Source organism: Thermobia domestica, chromosome 8 (assembly GCF_964235325.1).
Source record: "Thermobia domestica chromosome 8, izTheDome1.hap1.1, whole genome shotgun sequence".
In the NCBI taxonomy this organism is placed as follows: domain Eukaryota; kingdom Metazoa; phylum Arthropoda; class Insecta; order Zygentoma; family Lepismatidae; genus Thermobia; species Thermobia domestica.
In genome coordinates this window covers 10,342,233-10,356,298 of record NC_137461.1, presented here as the reverse complement: position 1 = coordinate 10,356,298, position 14,066 = coordinate 10,342,233, and the positions used below count along the sequence as shown (strand labels likewise).

Sequence of the window (14,066 nt, the reverse complement as noted above, 5' to 3'; positions counted from 1 at the left end):
TGGTTACTGAATTGTAGTGAATAATAGAAGCGGCTAAACTTTCGGCTTTCTCCCCCCTCTCCCTCCCCTCCCATGAGATGTTTTTTTCTGGCATCCGGCATTTTTGTAATCAGTGATGGGTATATATTCAAAAAATATCGAATGACAAATTGTTACATGATTTACCTTTAAACTCGAAAAGAAGAACATTTTTGTCAAGTTGATGCCTAGGCTAGTAGTAAAGCGGTAGCTTCATCAAAGACAAGACAGCTTTTGATGCAACGATAAGAGGCACTTCTATATTAAAAAAATTGCACAGTATATTTTTCTTCTAAGATATATGTGACTTGTTCACAACTAAGAGATGTGATCAAAATTTTATTAGAAATAAAGTAATAAGCTTACATGGGATTTGATTTAACCTCCTGCAAAGTACTGTCCTTGGCTAGCAATACAGTGTTGAATCCATGACTGGAATCATTTCTGGAAGGCTTCTTTTGGAAGGACGTTCAGCTGTTCTGTCGTGGCTCTTTCAATGTTAGGAATGGTGTCAAAACGTTTTATCTTAAGCACGGTTTTAATTTTTGGGGAAAGCCAGAAGTCGCATGGTTCTATATCTGGAGAGCACACGAATATGGACAGACAAGAATATTTTTTCGGACAAAAATTAGCGGATCAAAAGAAAGGCGTAACACAGCGAGTTTTTGTAGTGAAGAAGGAAGCCATTTCCCCGTTTAATCGGCGGTTAAGATGGTTTTCATGGACATATACGAGATATATAGTTCTTCGAAAAGTTCGTGAATAATCATTAACCTGTTTGAATAAATCATTTGTGTCATTTTTTGCACGTTTTCAACTGTTTTTGACGTCAAAGGACGTCTCTGTCGTTGCTCGTTTTCAATCGACTCCTTGTAGCTTTCGAATCGCTTACACCTCTTGTAAACACTCTTCAATGTCACTGTTTCATTGCCATACACTGATTTTGACATTTCGTGAGCTTCTTTGGGAATTTTATGCAACTTAGAAGAAACCTTAATGTTGGCGCGCGACAGACATTCTTAATATGTCCTCACGCTTCTACTTCTGGAAGCCAACTAACATGTCACAACTCGCTCAAACTCGACACTGAGTGTACCAAAGGTTTAGGCTACCGGAAATGTCGATAGATGGCATTATATAACTACATTCACCGTACTTTTTGATTACACCTTATATATCAGCTAAATGTTTACTTAAAATCTCGTAGGAAACTGAAGTACATACATTAACTGTTTCTGCATTAATAATGTGGTTTACATAATTTTCTTCTTGAAGATGAAGAATGTCACAACGGTTATGACCCCGTGACAGAGAAGCAAGAAATCATGTACCAAGGAAGAACAGTAGTACAAGAAATGATTGTACTGCACAGGGGTAGTAGATTACGGTACAGTAATGACTGAAATTCTTCTCTCGTATGAGAGTTACTACTACCGTAGCACTACAATTTATTTTATTTGCAGAATAAAACATATTTCTTTTTATATTATATTGCTCGAAAACAAAGTGCTAATACGTCCATAATTTCCAATTTGAAAGAGTTAGAAGTTTATTGAAAGAAAAGAAAATTTACAATAAGCATAGTACAAATTACAAAAGTATATAGGAAATTCCAGATGTATAGAAGTATATATTGTATATACATACAGTGTGATCCTGAAAGATGTGCACAAACTCAGGAAGAGGATTCGTGACATCAAAAGAAGACCAAAAATTGTCTTGCATGTTGTCGAATTCCGCGTCATATTCGAGTGACAGGGGTGCCACTTTGGAATCGGCAATCGAATCCTCACAATTGGAACGAACAGAAAGATAAATTATCTCTGTCTACGCACCTGCCTAATGTACCATTTTGCTGATGTTCATAGTCACATTTAACTAGTTTCGGTGTCAGGAATCACTTCCCGTAGTTTGTGCACATCTTTCTGTTCCGTTCCAATTATCAGGATTCAATTCTCGATTCAAAGTTAGCATCTCTGTCACTCGTACACGACGCGGAATTCGGCAACATGCAAGAGGACTTTTTGTCTTCTTTTGATGTCATGAATCACCTCCCGGAGTTTGTGCACATATCTCAGGTTCACCCTGTTAACTAAATTATAGAATATCTGTATAATAATACGAAATTTTTTTTTACGAAATAACAAAGGAAAGGAAAGAAAAGAAAGAGAAAAAAACAAGACTCGCTTATTTCAAATTTCTCACTTACTTACTTCAAAGTTTGGTTTAAAGAATTTTGCAAAACCCTCTGCACACAAGGATTTTCCCAAGGTATCCGTTCTACACCGTACATATAGCTCAAAGGGTATAAACAACAGCAAGATTTCCTTCTCTGAAATGCAGCACTACTACTTGCGCAGATCCTTACTCTCAGCAATAAAGGCAACATAGTTTTTTTTTTTTTTTTTTTTTTTTTCAATATCATTTTTGTACAGCATCAACAAAATAAATTTCTATGTCATCATTAACAGCTTCAGATCCCAATGTAAGGTTATTCATTGCAATCTTAACTTTCAGCAATGTTTCAGTAAATATGAGGATGGTTAAAAAGAAACGGCTTGGTATAGATCACGTCCCTGCCCTTTCGGTAGGTTCTCAGCAGCTGTTTTCACATCACAGCTTAAAGCTAACCTTGTTCCAGAGAGATGTTTCTTCAATACTCGAAAACTGAAATAGTCAATGGGAGACGAATCTGTGCTGTATGGGGGTAGCTCCACACTTCTCACTTGTACTGTTGCAGCAATGCTTGAATTTAGAGAGCAGTATGGGACCTGGCATTGTCATGCAGGAGGGTTGCACCTTCATTCAACATGCCAGTCGTTTTCATCGGATGGCTTCACGTAATCTGATCAGCATTCCACATAACAATCGGCAGTTACAGAATGTTCACGCTCTAGATACTCGATCACGATCACACGGTAAAAATCCAAGAATATGGTTGCCATAACTTTCCCAGTAAAGGCTGTAACCTTAAACTTCTTTCTTATTGGTGATCCAGCGTGTTTCCACTCCATATTGGCCATTTTGCTTGTTTGGACGAAATGATGATTCCAGATTTCATTTCCAATAACGATGTGATCAAGAAAGTTCTGGCTATTAGTGTGGTACCGCTCCAAAAATGTAAGACTGCATGTCATTCATGTCTTTCTGCTCTGGGAATAATGCAAGGGGAGCCCAGCAGGCACACATCTTGGAATAACGCAACACATCAAACACGATACGCTGCACAGTACCATAGCTCAATCTCAGACGGATAGTTACCCTTTGATCATTTTGAATCGTTTCCTCAATTCGTGCCGTCTTCATGTCCGTCTTTGCAGACTTGATCGACTGCTTGCTGCCTTATTTCGGTCTTCTACTTCCTCTCTGCTTGCTTCAAAGTACGGTACCATTTCGTCACATGTCTGCTCATTGCTTCTTCACCATACACTTCTTCACCATCTGACTGTGATTATCCGGTAGAGACATATGTTTACCCACGAAAAACGAATCACATCTGAGAGGTCCAAGCAAGACCAGTTTTCTAAACGTCTTGTCATTTCACTCGCTCTGACGTGTCTGTGAATTCACAATACAAACCCGCATAACCACTGACAGATAACTAGCGCCATCTGTCTCCACTCTCGGGAAAAAATATTCCCTGCACAATGCTTGCTTGTTTAATGTTGCTGCTTGCAGCTTTTTTCGTTTTGATCCATCCTCGTAATTTAAGGTAATACTCACAGAAATCTTAGTCTTATTTAAAATAGAATTTTAGAAACATATAAACTACAAGTTTTACTAATCGTACCTGTATCGCCTGTTCCAATGTCCCCAACACCTGGATAAATGACGATTTTTACTGGAAAGAAAACATTTCTGTTTTGTATGATAACAATCTCCCACAAAATTTATTTGCTTTGTACTTTTACACTTTTCCTTATATCAAATATATTTGTGTATCAGAACTATATACATTTGTATACTCTGTCTCAAAAAACATTTACCTATAAAATATCCGGGATGACCAAAAATAATTGTTGTAGATATTTTGACATCCTTTATGAATTAGTATAATTTATAACAGCAAAAGAGTTTAAAAGTGACTGACTGCACGGAGATTCGAACCCGGGGCGTCTGGCATACCATGAATTTTTGAAGATTGTGATTTCATTAATATATATAAAACGAGAATCGTCAAAAAAATAGTGTCCTCAATATATGGACACAGGATTCTCCAAGCACAACAGCTAGACCGTGGTACAAGCCATGTGATCTGAGTGGCGAGCACCGACTACAGGAATGAGCTGTTCTAGGAAGCGGAGTGGGTGGTATAGTGGTTAACGATCAGCACGGTATGCCAGAAATCCCGGATTCGAGTCCCGGTCCATCAATCACTTTTTCACTTTTTACATGGTATTGAAACAGAATAAGAGTTCAAAATAAGCTGACAGTTTGTTCGTGAGGATTAAAATCAGGTCTGAAAATATAAGATGAAAACAAAACACTACAATTTCATCACGGAACTCTGGTCATATTCTAGATGAAGGAAATACACTATATATCTATATCTATCTATCTATCTATCTATATATATATATATATATATATATATATATATATAGTAAATCCCCAGCAAATTCTCTCTATTATCTCTTATTTTATTATCAAATTGGCAAAGCTACCATGTAAGTGCACTCCAATAGGGCGTCGATATGGATGCTTGACAGCTGCTTCAATGATCTTTCTTTTACTTCCTTCCATTTCTATCTGATGATATATTTAGCGAAAGCGTTTATAATGAACCTCTTTTTAGCGTTTTTAATTTCATTATACTCTATTTTCACTAATCTCTGAAATGTAAATAGTTATATGCTATATAATACGGATGGATCATTTATCTTGAATCTACCTTGTAATTTTTATATAATAGATAAAAAGAAAGCTGAAATTTTGTAACATGCAAATATCGAGAGTTCGACACACTCCACAATACCACAAGATTAACAGTGTTGCCAAGCCAAGATAAATATATTCTTTCTAGTTGCATTGAGTCAGGTTATTACATATTTCAAATCTACATATTAAATGGAATCTTGCGATACCGCATATATTACTCACTGTTACGAATTAAGAGCACTACAGTATCAGAAACATCCAAGTTTGAAATCTCTACAACAGTAACAACAAAAATGAGGCGAACAGGGTTCTATACATCCAAAGTAACATCTATACATCCATCTGTTACATCTACACATCCAAAGTACCTTGCTAGGCTCATGAATACTATGATCATGACATGGTGTGCTTCGAATAAATAGGAACAAATTTTCAACAGATTGATAATTTGGAACTTTTCGATAGGTGTTTATCTCGAAAAGTGCTTAGTTATGTATACATCTAATCATGTTATAACTGGTTGTAAATTGGCGCCCGAATAGGGATCCCATTATATCATAATGTCAATTGTTACCGTTAAGAGTAATATATTAAAAAGTATCCCATAAATATGAAAAACATCGTTAAAGTTTACAACATTGCTTAGAATTGTGTAATTGCAAGAAGGTTTTGTAATTACATCTACCAAAAACGGTTGCTGAAATGCTATAGAAACAAAGGAATGCGGAAATCTCTATAAATGATTCTCACAAATGTGTAATTTCAATAGGTATAGCAATCTCTACTCTGTTTTATGTTTCCTGACTGAACTGAGATATCATATTGCTGTAAACATTATAATCTTAATGTATCTTGAAATCCTTCTATGTGATTGAATGTTATATTTATCTAGTTATATTTATCTAAGCACTTTCTCAAAACAAAGCCTTTAAATAAAAGTGAAATTTTCAATTTCTTGAAACTTTTTCCTACTTATTCGGAAAAGGTCATATATTGATAGTAGTTGCTCGTAAATTACTTCAAAAATGCACTGAATCGTCAGCCCTATCACTTCTGTTATTTCTGTTATAGACGCCATCAAAATGTTAGTGTTTGTAAATATTGCTGTGTTCTTAGTTTCTATCACTAAAAAACAAAAATATAAATGTTTTATTTTAAGTTTGCCTTTAATACATATAGGTTAGGCGTAAGAAACTTTCTGTTTTGAATTGTGAATTTCTATTGATTCTATGTGTAGACAGCAATTAAAGTTATCTTGTTTTATATATTAAAGTATGCCATTTTTTCAGATCCTGTGAAACTTTTGTTGTCCCTTTGAAACCACAAAGATACCATAATGATTAAGTATTGAGGAGAGGGCCAAACTTGCAGCAAGATTTGAGATGTGGCAGTCTATGATTTAGGTCCAACGGTAGTGGAGACGTCACCATGGGAGGCAAGCTGTTCTGGATGCAAAAGCAATTAAAATTTGACACAGAAAATAATGACTACTGGAAGTGTCGTGGACATTAAGAAATCAGGTACGCCTTTGACTTCGATATCAGAGGAAAACGTGACCAAAATGAGAGAGATGCTTTAGTGAAGCCTTTCAAAATCAACAAGACAGACTGCAAAAGAGAGAGAGTGATTACACGCTATTCTGTAGTGCAATTCTCCATAAGGAGTTACATTACAGACCATGGAAGTCTTATTATATCCAAAAGTTGTATCCAGATTATTTCGATAGGCATGTTGAATTTCGTGAAATGATGTTGGAACGTTACAAAGATTATCCTCATCTGCTTGAAAAAATTTTGTTGTGTGATGAAGCTGTGTTTCATGTAGGAGGGTTCGTTAGTCGTCATAATAGCCATTATTGGCCAGAAGGTGATCCCAAAGAGATATTTTGAAAAATGCAGGGAAGCCAAAAATGACAGTGCGGTGTGAATTAACTATTTCCCGTATTATTGGATCCTATCTGTTGGGAGACACTATGAACACTGAAAGATACCTGGAAATGTTACAAAATTTTGTATGGCCGACAATTTTTGAATGGGCCGAGTCACGTTAAGGCATAATGGAGCTCCCCTCATTACACCTTGCCTGTAAGACAACGCCTTGATGAACGCTTCGCAGGACGCTGGATAGGTCGCCGAGTTCCCACAGAATGGTCAGCGCGAAGTCCAGAACCTCACCCCATATGATTTTTTTAATGAAGGTGGGCTAAGTAAGGAGTTTATCGCAGCTAACTACAAACTCTTGGCGAACTTGAGAATAAGATTCATGAGGTCATAAATGGTATTCCTGCTGAGATCTTGAGGAAGGTCGGAGCAAACATACGTTTTCGTTTAAGACAGTGGTGCACATTGAGTTGTAGTTTTTGGAAAGATAATGGTATATACTAAACTACATGTGTGCAAAAAAATGAGTTTATAAATACAGCACTTTAAGAGGGAAAAGAACATTAAAAATATGGAGTTTCTTTCCGCCCACCCTATAGATTTTAGGTATGTAATAATCTGATATAGTACCATTTGAAGAAATACAACTGTATGTGGGGTTAGCAATACTGTTAATCTAGTTGTATTGGAGAGTATATCAAACAATATCCTCTGCAGAATTTTGCATAGTGAAAAATTTCCGTATTTTTTATCTATTAGTTGAAAAGTTACTAGAGCGTTTCTAGATAAATGATCCATTTTCTATACGCATATAAGGCTCCAGACCCATTCGGAAGCTCAGTACTTGGTTATTTTTTATTTCTCCCGCTATGTAGTTGCTTATCATATTTTCATTAGACCTATCTTACTTTACATCTAATGCCTATGTTTGATTTGTAAGGTAAGATTCAAAACATTTAACAACAGTTTTCGAATATAACGTAAATCAAATCTTTCAATACAGAATATGTTGGTTTACTACTTTTCTTTTAAATTTCAAGGACTTTAGGGATAGTCGCGGCTTCCACAGTATTAATCATACACAATAACTCCATCTTTAGGTGCTTGCATCTTCCCAGTGGAGGCTGATGTGGTTCGGATTCCTCGTTAATTTATGTACCGTCTCATATAGCCTCGCTGCTGAAAGGAACGCTAAACTCAAAATCAACTCAACTTCATCTTAAGCCACTCTCAAGTTTATTTGCAGTAACAGCTTATATTTTTATATTTTCTATTAATTACTTATTTTTTACCTTGTAAATTTATCTGCAGTACAATTTGTATTTCTATTTTTTTCTTTCTTTATTATTATTGTTTTAACTTTACAACTTATGAACAAGAGTTTTCTGTGAGAAATATAGACTCTAGCAATACATATGTCACTTTATAAATTTACGGTCAGTGATTCCACGACAGATGATGTTTAAGGGTTAATGTTCTTTTTCATCAACGAAGTTATTTGAAAATGAAATGAAATGAAATCACTGACCTTTACTTCCCACGGTTATTCCGAGTGGGCTAAAGGGGGCGGTGATGATGAGAAATGAACGAAAGAATGGAATGAAGAAAGTGGGAAGAAACGGGAGAACCCCGAGAATACCCTCGCACACGATGTTTGTCCACCACAAAATCTACTTGGCGGAACCTGGGATCAAACTAGGGACCTCATACACTAGAGGTGAACGCTCTATCACAGAGCCAGCGTGGCCCCCGCGAAGCTATTTGAGACAGGACCAATTACATTAAATGAGATTCCAACTTATCGGATTTTAATGTAAAGTTGAGGGTTGAAAACACCGAAGATTTTACGCAGGACCACGGGTAAGAAAATCATCCATTTTAGTGACTTTGTCTGGAGCAGATACACACTAGAGCGTACGTATTAAACGAAACAAGTTTATTTTTTATAGGTATTTTACTCACTTCTGTACAAAATTACCCAGTGACCCGATTCAGCTGGTTTGCTAAAACCGGTTGTTAAAATTTCTCAAGTTACCTGAACCAGCTATTAAAAAGTTGTCTTCCTACCTTCGGATCCAGTACTTACGAAAAAAAAAAAATAGTATTATTTTCGAGAATCTACTTTTTACTTTTTCCTTTCCAGTTTTAGAGAGACAGGTAAGACATCTTGCAGTTGAGACATGACAATATAAATTATCACAATAACAATACTGTTAATATCATTGGAATAAATAATAATAATTAGATACTAATAACATAATTATAGAGTAATAATATTAAGTAAATTAGCTATACTAATCACGGAACTAATTGTTAAATAATTTGAATGACAAGATTGTAATTATCTTACTGAGGTAAGTAACTGTCTTTTAAGAAAAGTTCTGTTAGGTACTAATAATATTAATCAGGTACCTACTTGCCTTACTCAAATTATCGGAACAAGAACACTTATTTGATTTCAAACTGAATGCAACAAAAGAAATACTGGCCAAAGCTGCGACACACACACACACTGTAATTTAAACTATAATGTTACAGTTAGGATATTTACCATATCCGTCATCAGACACTCTATAGACACAATAGAACATAAATGAAGATACAGACATTTTTCATAAGGATGTCTATATATATATATATATATATATATATATATATATATATATATAGATATATATATATGTCTGCATAAATCTATCTTCATTTATGTTATAGTGTCTATATAGTGTCTGATGAAGGATATGGTAGATATCCGAAACTGTAACACATTATAATTTAAAATGCAGTGTGTGTTCAAGCTTTGGTCTGTATTTCTTTTGTTAGAATACCCATCCAGAGCCATGGATAGTGTTATAATATTTCATAATGTTTCGATGGGCAACATACCATTAATACAGGCTGTTAATCTTTATGTTCCTAACATGTCAATAAGAAATTTCAAAATTTTTAAATGTAATTCTATTCGTATAGATGCCCCGTGCCAATAATTACTCACATATTATTGATATTTTTACTGCTGGTTTTCTTTCTATTCAGAGACAATCCATTACCTATCGCTTGTTATAATTTTTATTCTCTTTTGCACTGTTTGTTGCGTATCTGTTTGTCTTTATTGCGTATCGTTTTTTATTGCGTATCTGTTTGTCTTTATTTTTATTTTATTGTCTTCTGTGTATGAATTAGTATTATGGTTGTATTTTTCTTCTAATCGTCTTTATTCTGCATGTTACTTAATGTGTTTTCGTATCTTTATATTCATGTGCTTTTAAGATTTTGTTTTTTATGCATGCTTTTTACCAAACCAAATTCTAATTTTGGTCTTTCAAGTAATTTATATAAATATATAGATATGTTACCTCTTTGAAATACAGGCCACTATTTAAAAATAAAACGTATTCCTTCTGGCACCTTGTACAATTTATGTGGTAAGAAAACTTTAACTGACTGTTAAATGTAATACCTAAGTCTTTAATAATACTTACTTTCCCTATTTGTGCACCACTGATCTCACATTTACTGGCATAATATTGAGTTTTATTAGTGTATGTCATAAATTTTGTTTTATAATAATAATAATAATAATAATAATAATAATAATAATAATAATAATAATAATAATAATAAGATGAGAAGCAACTTACCTGTCGGATAATGATGCTTGTGTGTTCCTATTTCTTTGAGTTCAATCTCCGAAGGTCCTTCTTCTCCCAATCCAAGTTCCTGGTCATAATATTCATCTCCGCCGATTGGTTCCAAGTATTCCTCTTCGTCTACTTCCAGTTCATAGTCAGGATTTCCAACTAGAAGACTCCCGACGCTTCCCATCCCATCAAGGCCTCCTGGTCGGCCAGTTTCATAGCCACCCTCAAAGTCTCCTGCCTCGTCTATGCCAAACAGCGGTGGCAATTCCTCCCCAGCCTCCTCGTCGATATATTTCGATTTCTTCTCTGTTCAAAAGAAAATAAAAGCCACAACTTACAGAATCAGCAACTAGTTTTAGAAATATTTATTATTATACTGAACCAAACATAAGAAAGCCTCCCATACAGGGTTATTATGGGTCAATGAAGATATTTTATAAGGAAAGATTGTGAATATAACTATCTTGCATTTAACAGCTGAACAGCTTAACATTGATTTAATGATGCATTATTTGGAATGAAATGAAATAAATTAGAAGAACTTCAAAGTAAAAGATGTTTTCGTTTGTGTGTAGGATAAGAAATATTTATTACCTAGATCAAAGTTAAGTGCTTTGAAATTTTACATCCCTACAAAAATTGACGCTACTTAAGACATGGCTCTACAAGGTAACACGGAATCTGAATCAGATGAAGTCCTATCACTAAACTACAACATTCTCCGCAAATAAAACACAAAAAAACAAATAAGCATTCAATTACGATGAAATTGGAGAAAGGTTAGTTACGGTTACATTAGGCTTGAACAATAGCGTGAATATTCTAATTTTCAAATATTTGTTTAAGGTATAAGAAATCTCGTATATTCGGAGTAACACAATATATGAACTAACATCTTTCAACATTTTAAAATATTAAATAAGCATATAGCTTATTTCGTTAATATTTCAGCGGAAAGATGAATGGGTATTAATACGAGGCGGAGTCCGAAAGTAAGTTTCCCCTCTCGTTTTCCCCAGGAAAGAAATGGGGGGAAACAAGACAGCGGTTTCACGTACACCCAGTGACTTCAATCTGTTTCCGACTTTGAAGATTTTCGGCGACAGGTGCTTTGGAGGCAATGCTGAAGTCACAAAAGTTGTTCGACACTTCTTCCGTATGCAGAGGCCTCAATTTTTCCTGGAAGGGTTTTTGAAGCTTGTAGACCGGTATGGAAAATGTCTCAGTGTACGTGGTACTTATGTAGAAAAATAAAGGCACACTCATGTCCAAAATGATTGTCACATATGTATAACTGTCTTCTTGTAAGAATATAATTTGATAATGATTTTACAGAGTACTTTTAATACTGATATTATGTGTGTAATCGCGAAATGTGCATTTTTGGTTAATTTCATAGCAAAAGAATTATAAATACGAAAATTAGAATGAGTAAAACAAAATGTTGCTAAATGGACAAGAAAGTTTTATTTTCGTTTTATTGTTCTTATTTACTGCTCTTTTGACATGAAATTTTCCACATACATGCCTTTGCCGATTATACACATACAAACATTATAACAAATACCAGGTGAATTCGTTATGAAATTATATTCCTACAACAACATATTTATAGACATGTGACAATAATTTTGGACATGAGTGTACGTCTAATCTTCAATGTCACATGCTATTTTGAGTCTTTCATCTCCACATCGGTCCACAGTTGTCTGGGGAAACTTATTTTCGGACTCCCCCCACGTATAAGAAAAAATCTAAATATTTCTTTGAGCACTCCTGGTAAGATAAAAAGATCTGCTTCCTTTGCCTTTAATGCTTTTAATGGTGAGTGTATTTCCAACTTAATTTTGAGTTTGGACTCATAAATATGCAGCATGTTCGAAAGCAATAGGTATGCGAGAAAAATACGCTGATCTATAAAGTCAGATATTACAATAATATACTTGCTAAAAGAAGTCCAACTTCAACCTCTCTTAAGATGAATACCATCTAAATAAGTCATTATTGTTTGCTCGCTTTTATAAGTTTAGCGTTCCTTTACAGCACTGAGGCTACATGAGATATGGACCAACAATTTCAGATGCAATGTAATACAAACCATCGTAATTACATTCAATGATCCTCTGCTAAGAATCGAACCCAGGACCACGTGTAACTTAACACTAGACCAGTTAGAAGGGCTAATCAAACTTGTAGTTAACATGCTTCTATGTATTACTCTCCAACTCTTCTCCTAATATGAACATGTTGACGCGCTAGAATATGCGACGAATTACTTGGCTTTGACAAATTAAATGTCGACTAAAAGCAGGGAATTCGTGTTATTATTCAGTTCAAAATCTGTTGTCGTCGCGAATTCTTTCGAGATATTTGAAGCTTAAAATATATAAAACGATAATCATGCTTGTTGTTCTGTATGGTTGCGAAACATGGTCACTTACTCTGAGGGAAGAACGTAGGCTCAAAGTATTTGAGAACAAGATCCTGAGAGGAATATTCGGATCCAAAAATACCGGGAATAGGAATGGCGGAAACTTCATAACGGGGAACTACATAATTCATACTGTCTACCAAACATTGTTAGGGTCATCAAATCTAAGAGGCTCAGCTAGGGAGGTCATGTAGCCAAGATGTAAGAAAGTAGGAACGCTTTCAAAATCTTAACTGGAAGGCCAACCGGAAGACGACCATTCGGAAGACCTAGGTGCAGATGGGAGGACAATATTAAGATGGATCTCATAGAGATAGAAATACAAAGTAGAAAGTGGATTCAGTTGGCTAAGGGTAGAACTCTGTGAACGCGACATTAAACCTTTGGGTTCCATTGGCCATAGAGTTAGTTAGGTAGTTCGTTATTACTTGGCTTTGTTGTGTTTTAATACTTTAACACGAGCTTCTATGTTATCTAAAAGTATATTCGAAATTATGAAAAGAAACTAATACCGGGAGCTTGTGGCATAGTCTGGCGACGTTAACACCTCTGCTCTAAGAAGGAAAGTAGAAGAAGGAAACTGAGCATCGTAGTGCGCAATATTAATCAATAAAGCACATGTGAACGACACGAAATATTGCCTTCCTTCCTTCAGAAGGTTAATTCATAAAATAAAAGCACTAGAACAACGTTTATGAAAAAACAAAAATGAAATTGTGAGTTTTACGTCCCATGGTTATGCCAACTAGGCTAAAGGAAGCAGTGATAATGAAATAATGAATGAAATGCTGGAAAGAAGAAAGTGTGAGGAAACAGGAGAATCCCGAGAAAATCCACGCACACGGTGTTTGTTCACCACAAAGTTCACTTGGCGCGAGCTAGGATCAAACCAGGGACCCCAAGCACCAGAGGTGAATGCTCTACCACTCCACGTTTATAATAGTAGAATATTCAGATAGGGAAGCTTAGAATTGAAGTGTAGAATTACTTCTTACTTATCACAACTAAGCAACTAAAACATGTCGATTGTACTTTGAGCTAAATTCTCTTCATTTTTACGCCAGAAATGATATAAGTAAAATTGGCCAAATGAAGAATATATGTTGAAACTCATCAAATGAAGTGTCACACTTTTGTACGACCGTAAAACCATGGCGACTTCCAGAGTATTTTGTACGATATGACTTAAATGAGTGAAGTAATAAGCAGTATACTTAA

General features: G+C 35.2%; 1 protein-coding gene across 1 annotated transcript in view; it reads right to left on the bottom strand.

The window, feature by feature from the left end:
- Window positions 1-14,066, bottom strand: part of LOC145692684 (uncharacterized) — a 279,895-nt gene that overhangs the window by 200,512 nt on the left and 65,317 nt on the right. Inside the window, exons 17-18 of the mRNA XM_081768066.1 lie at window positions 10,418-10,723; window positions 3,809-3,859 (exon numbers count right to left, since the gene is read on the bottom strand). Of these exons, the coding sequence (XP_081624192.1) occupies window positions 3,809-3,859; window positions 10,418-10,723 (357 nt within the window). The remainder of the gene's footprint in view (window positions 1-3,808; window positions 3,860-10,417; window positions 10,724-14,066) is intronic.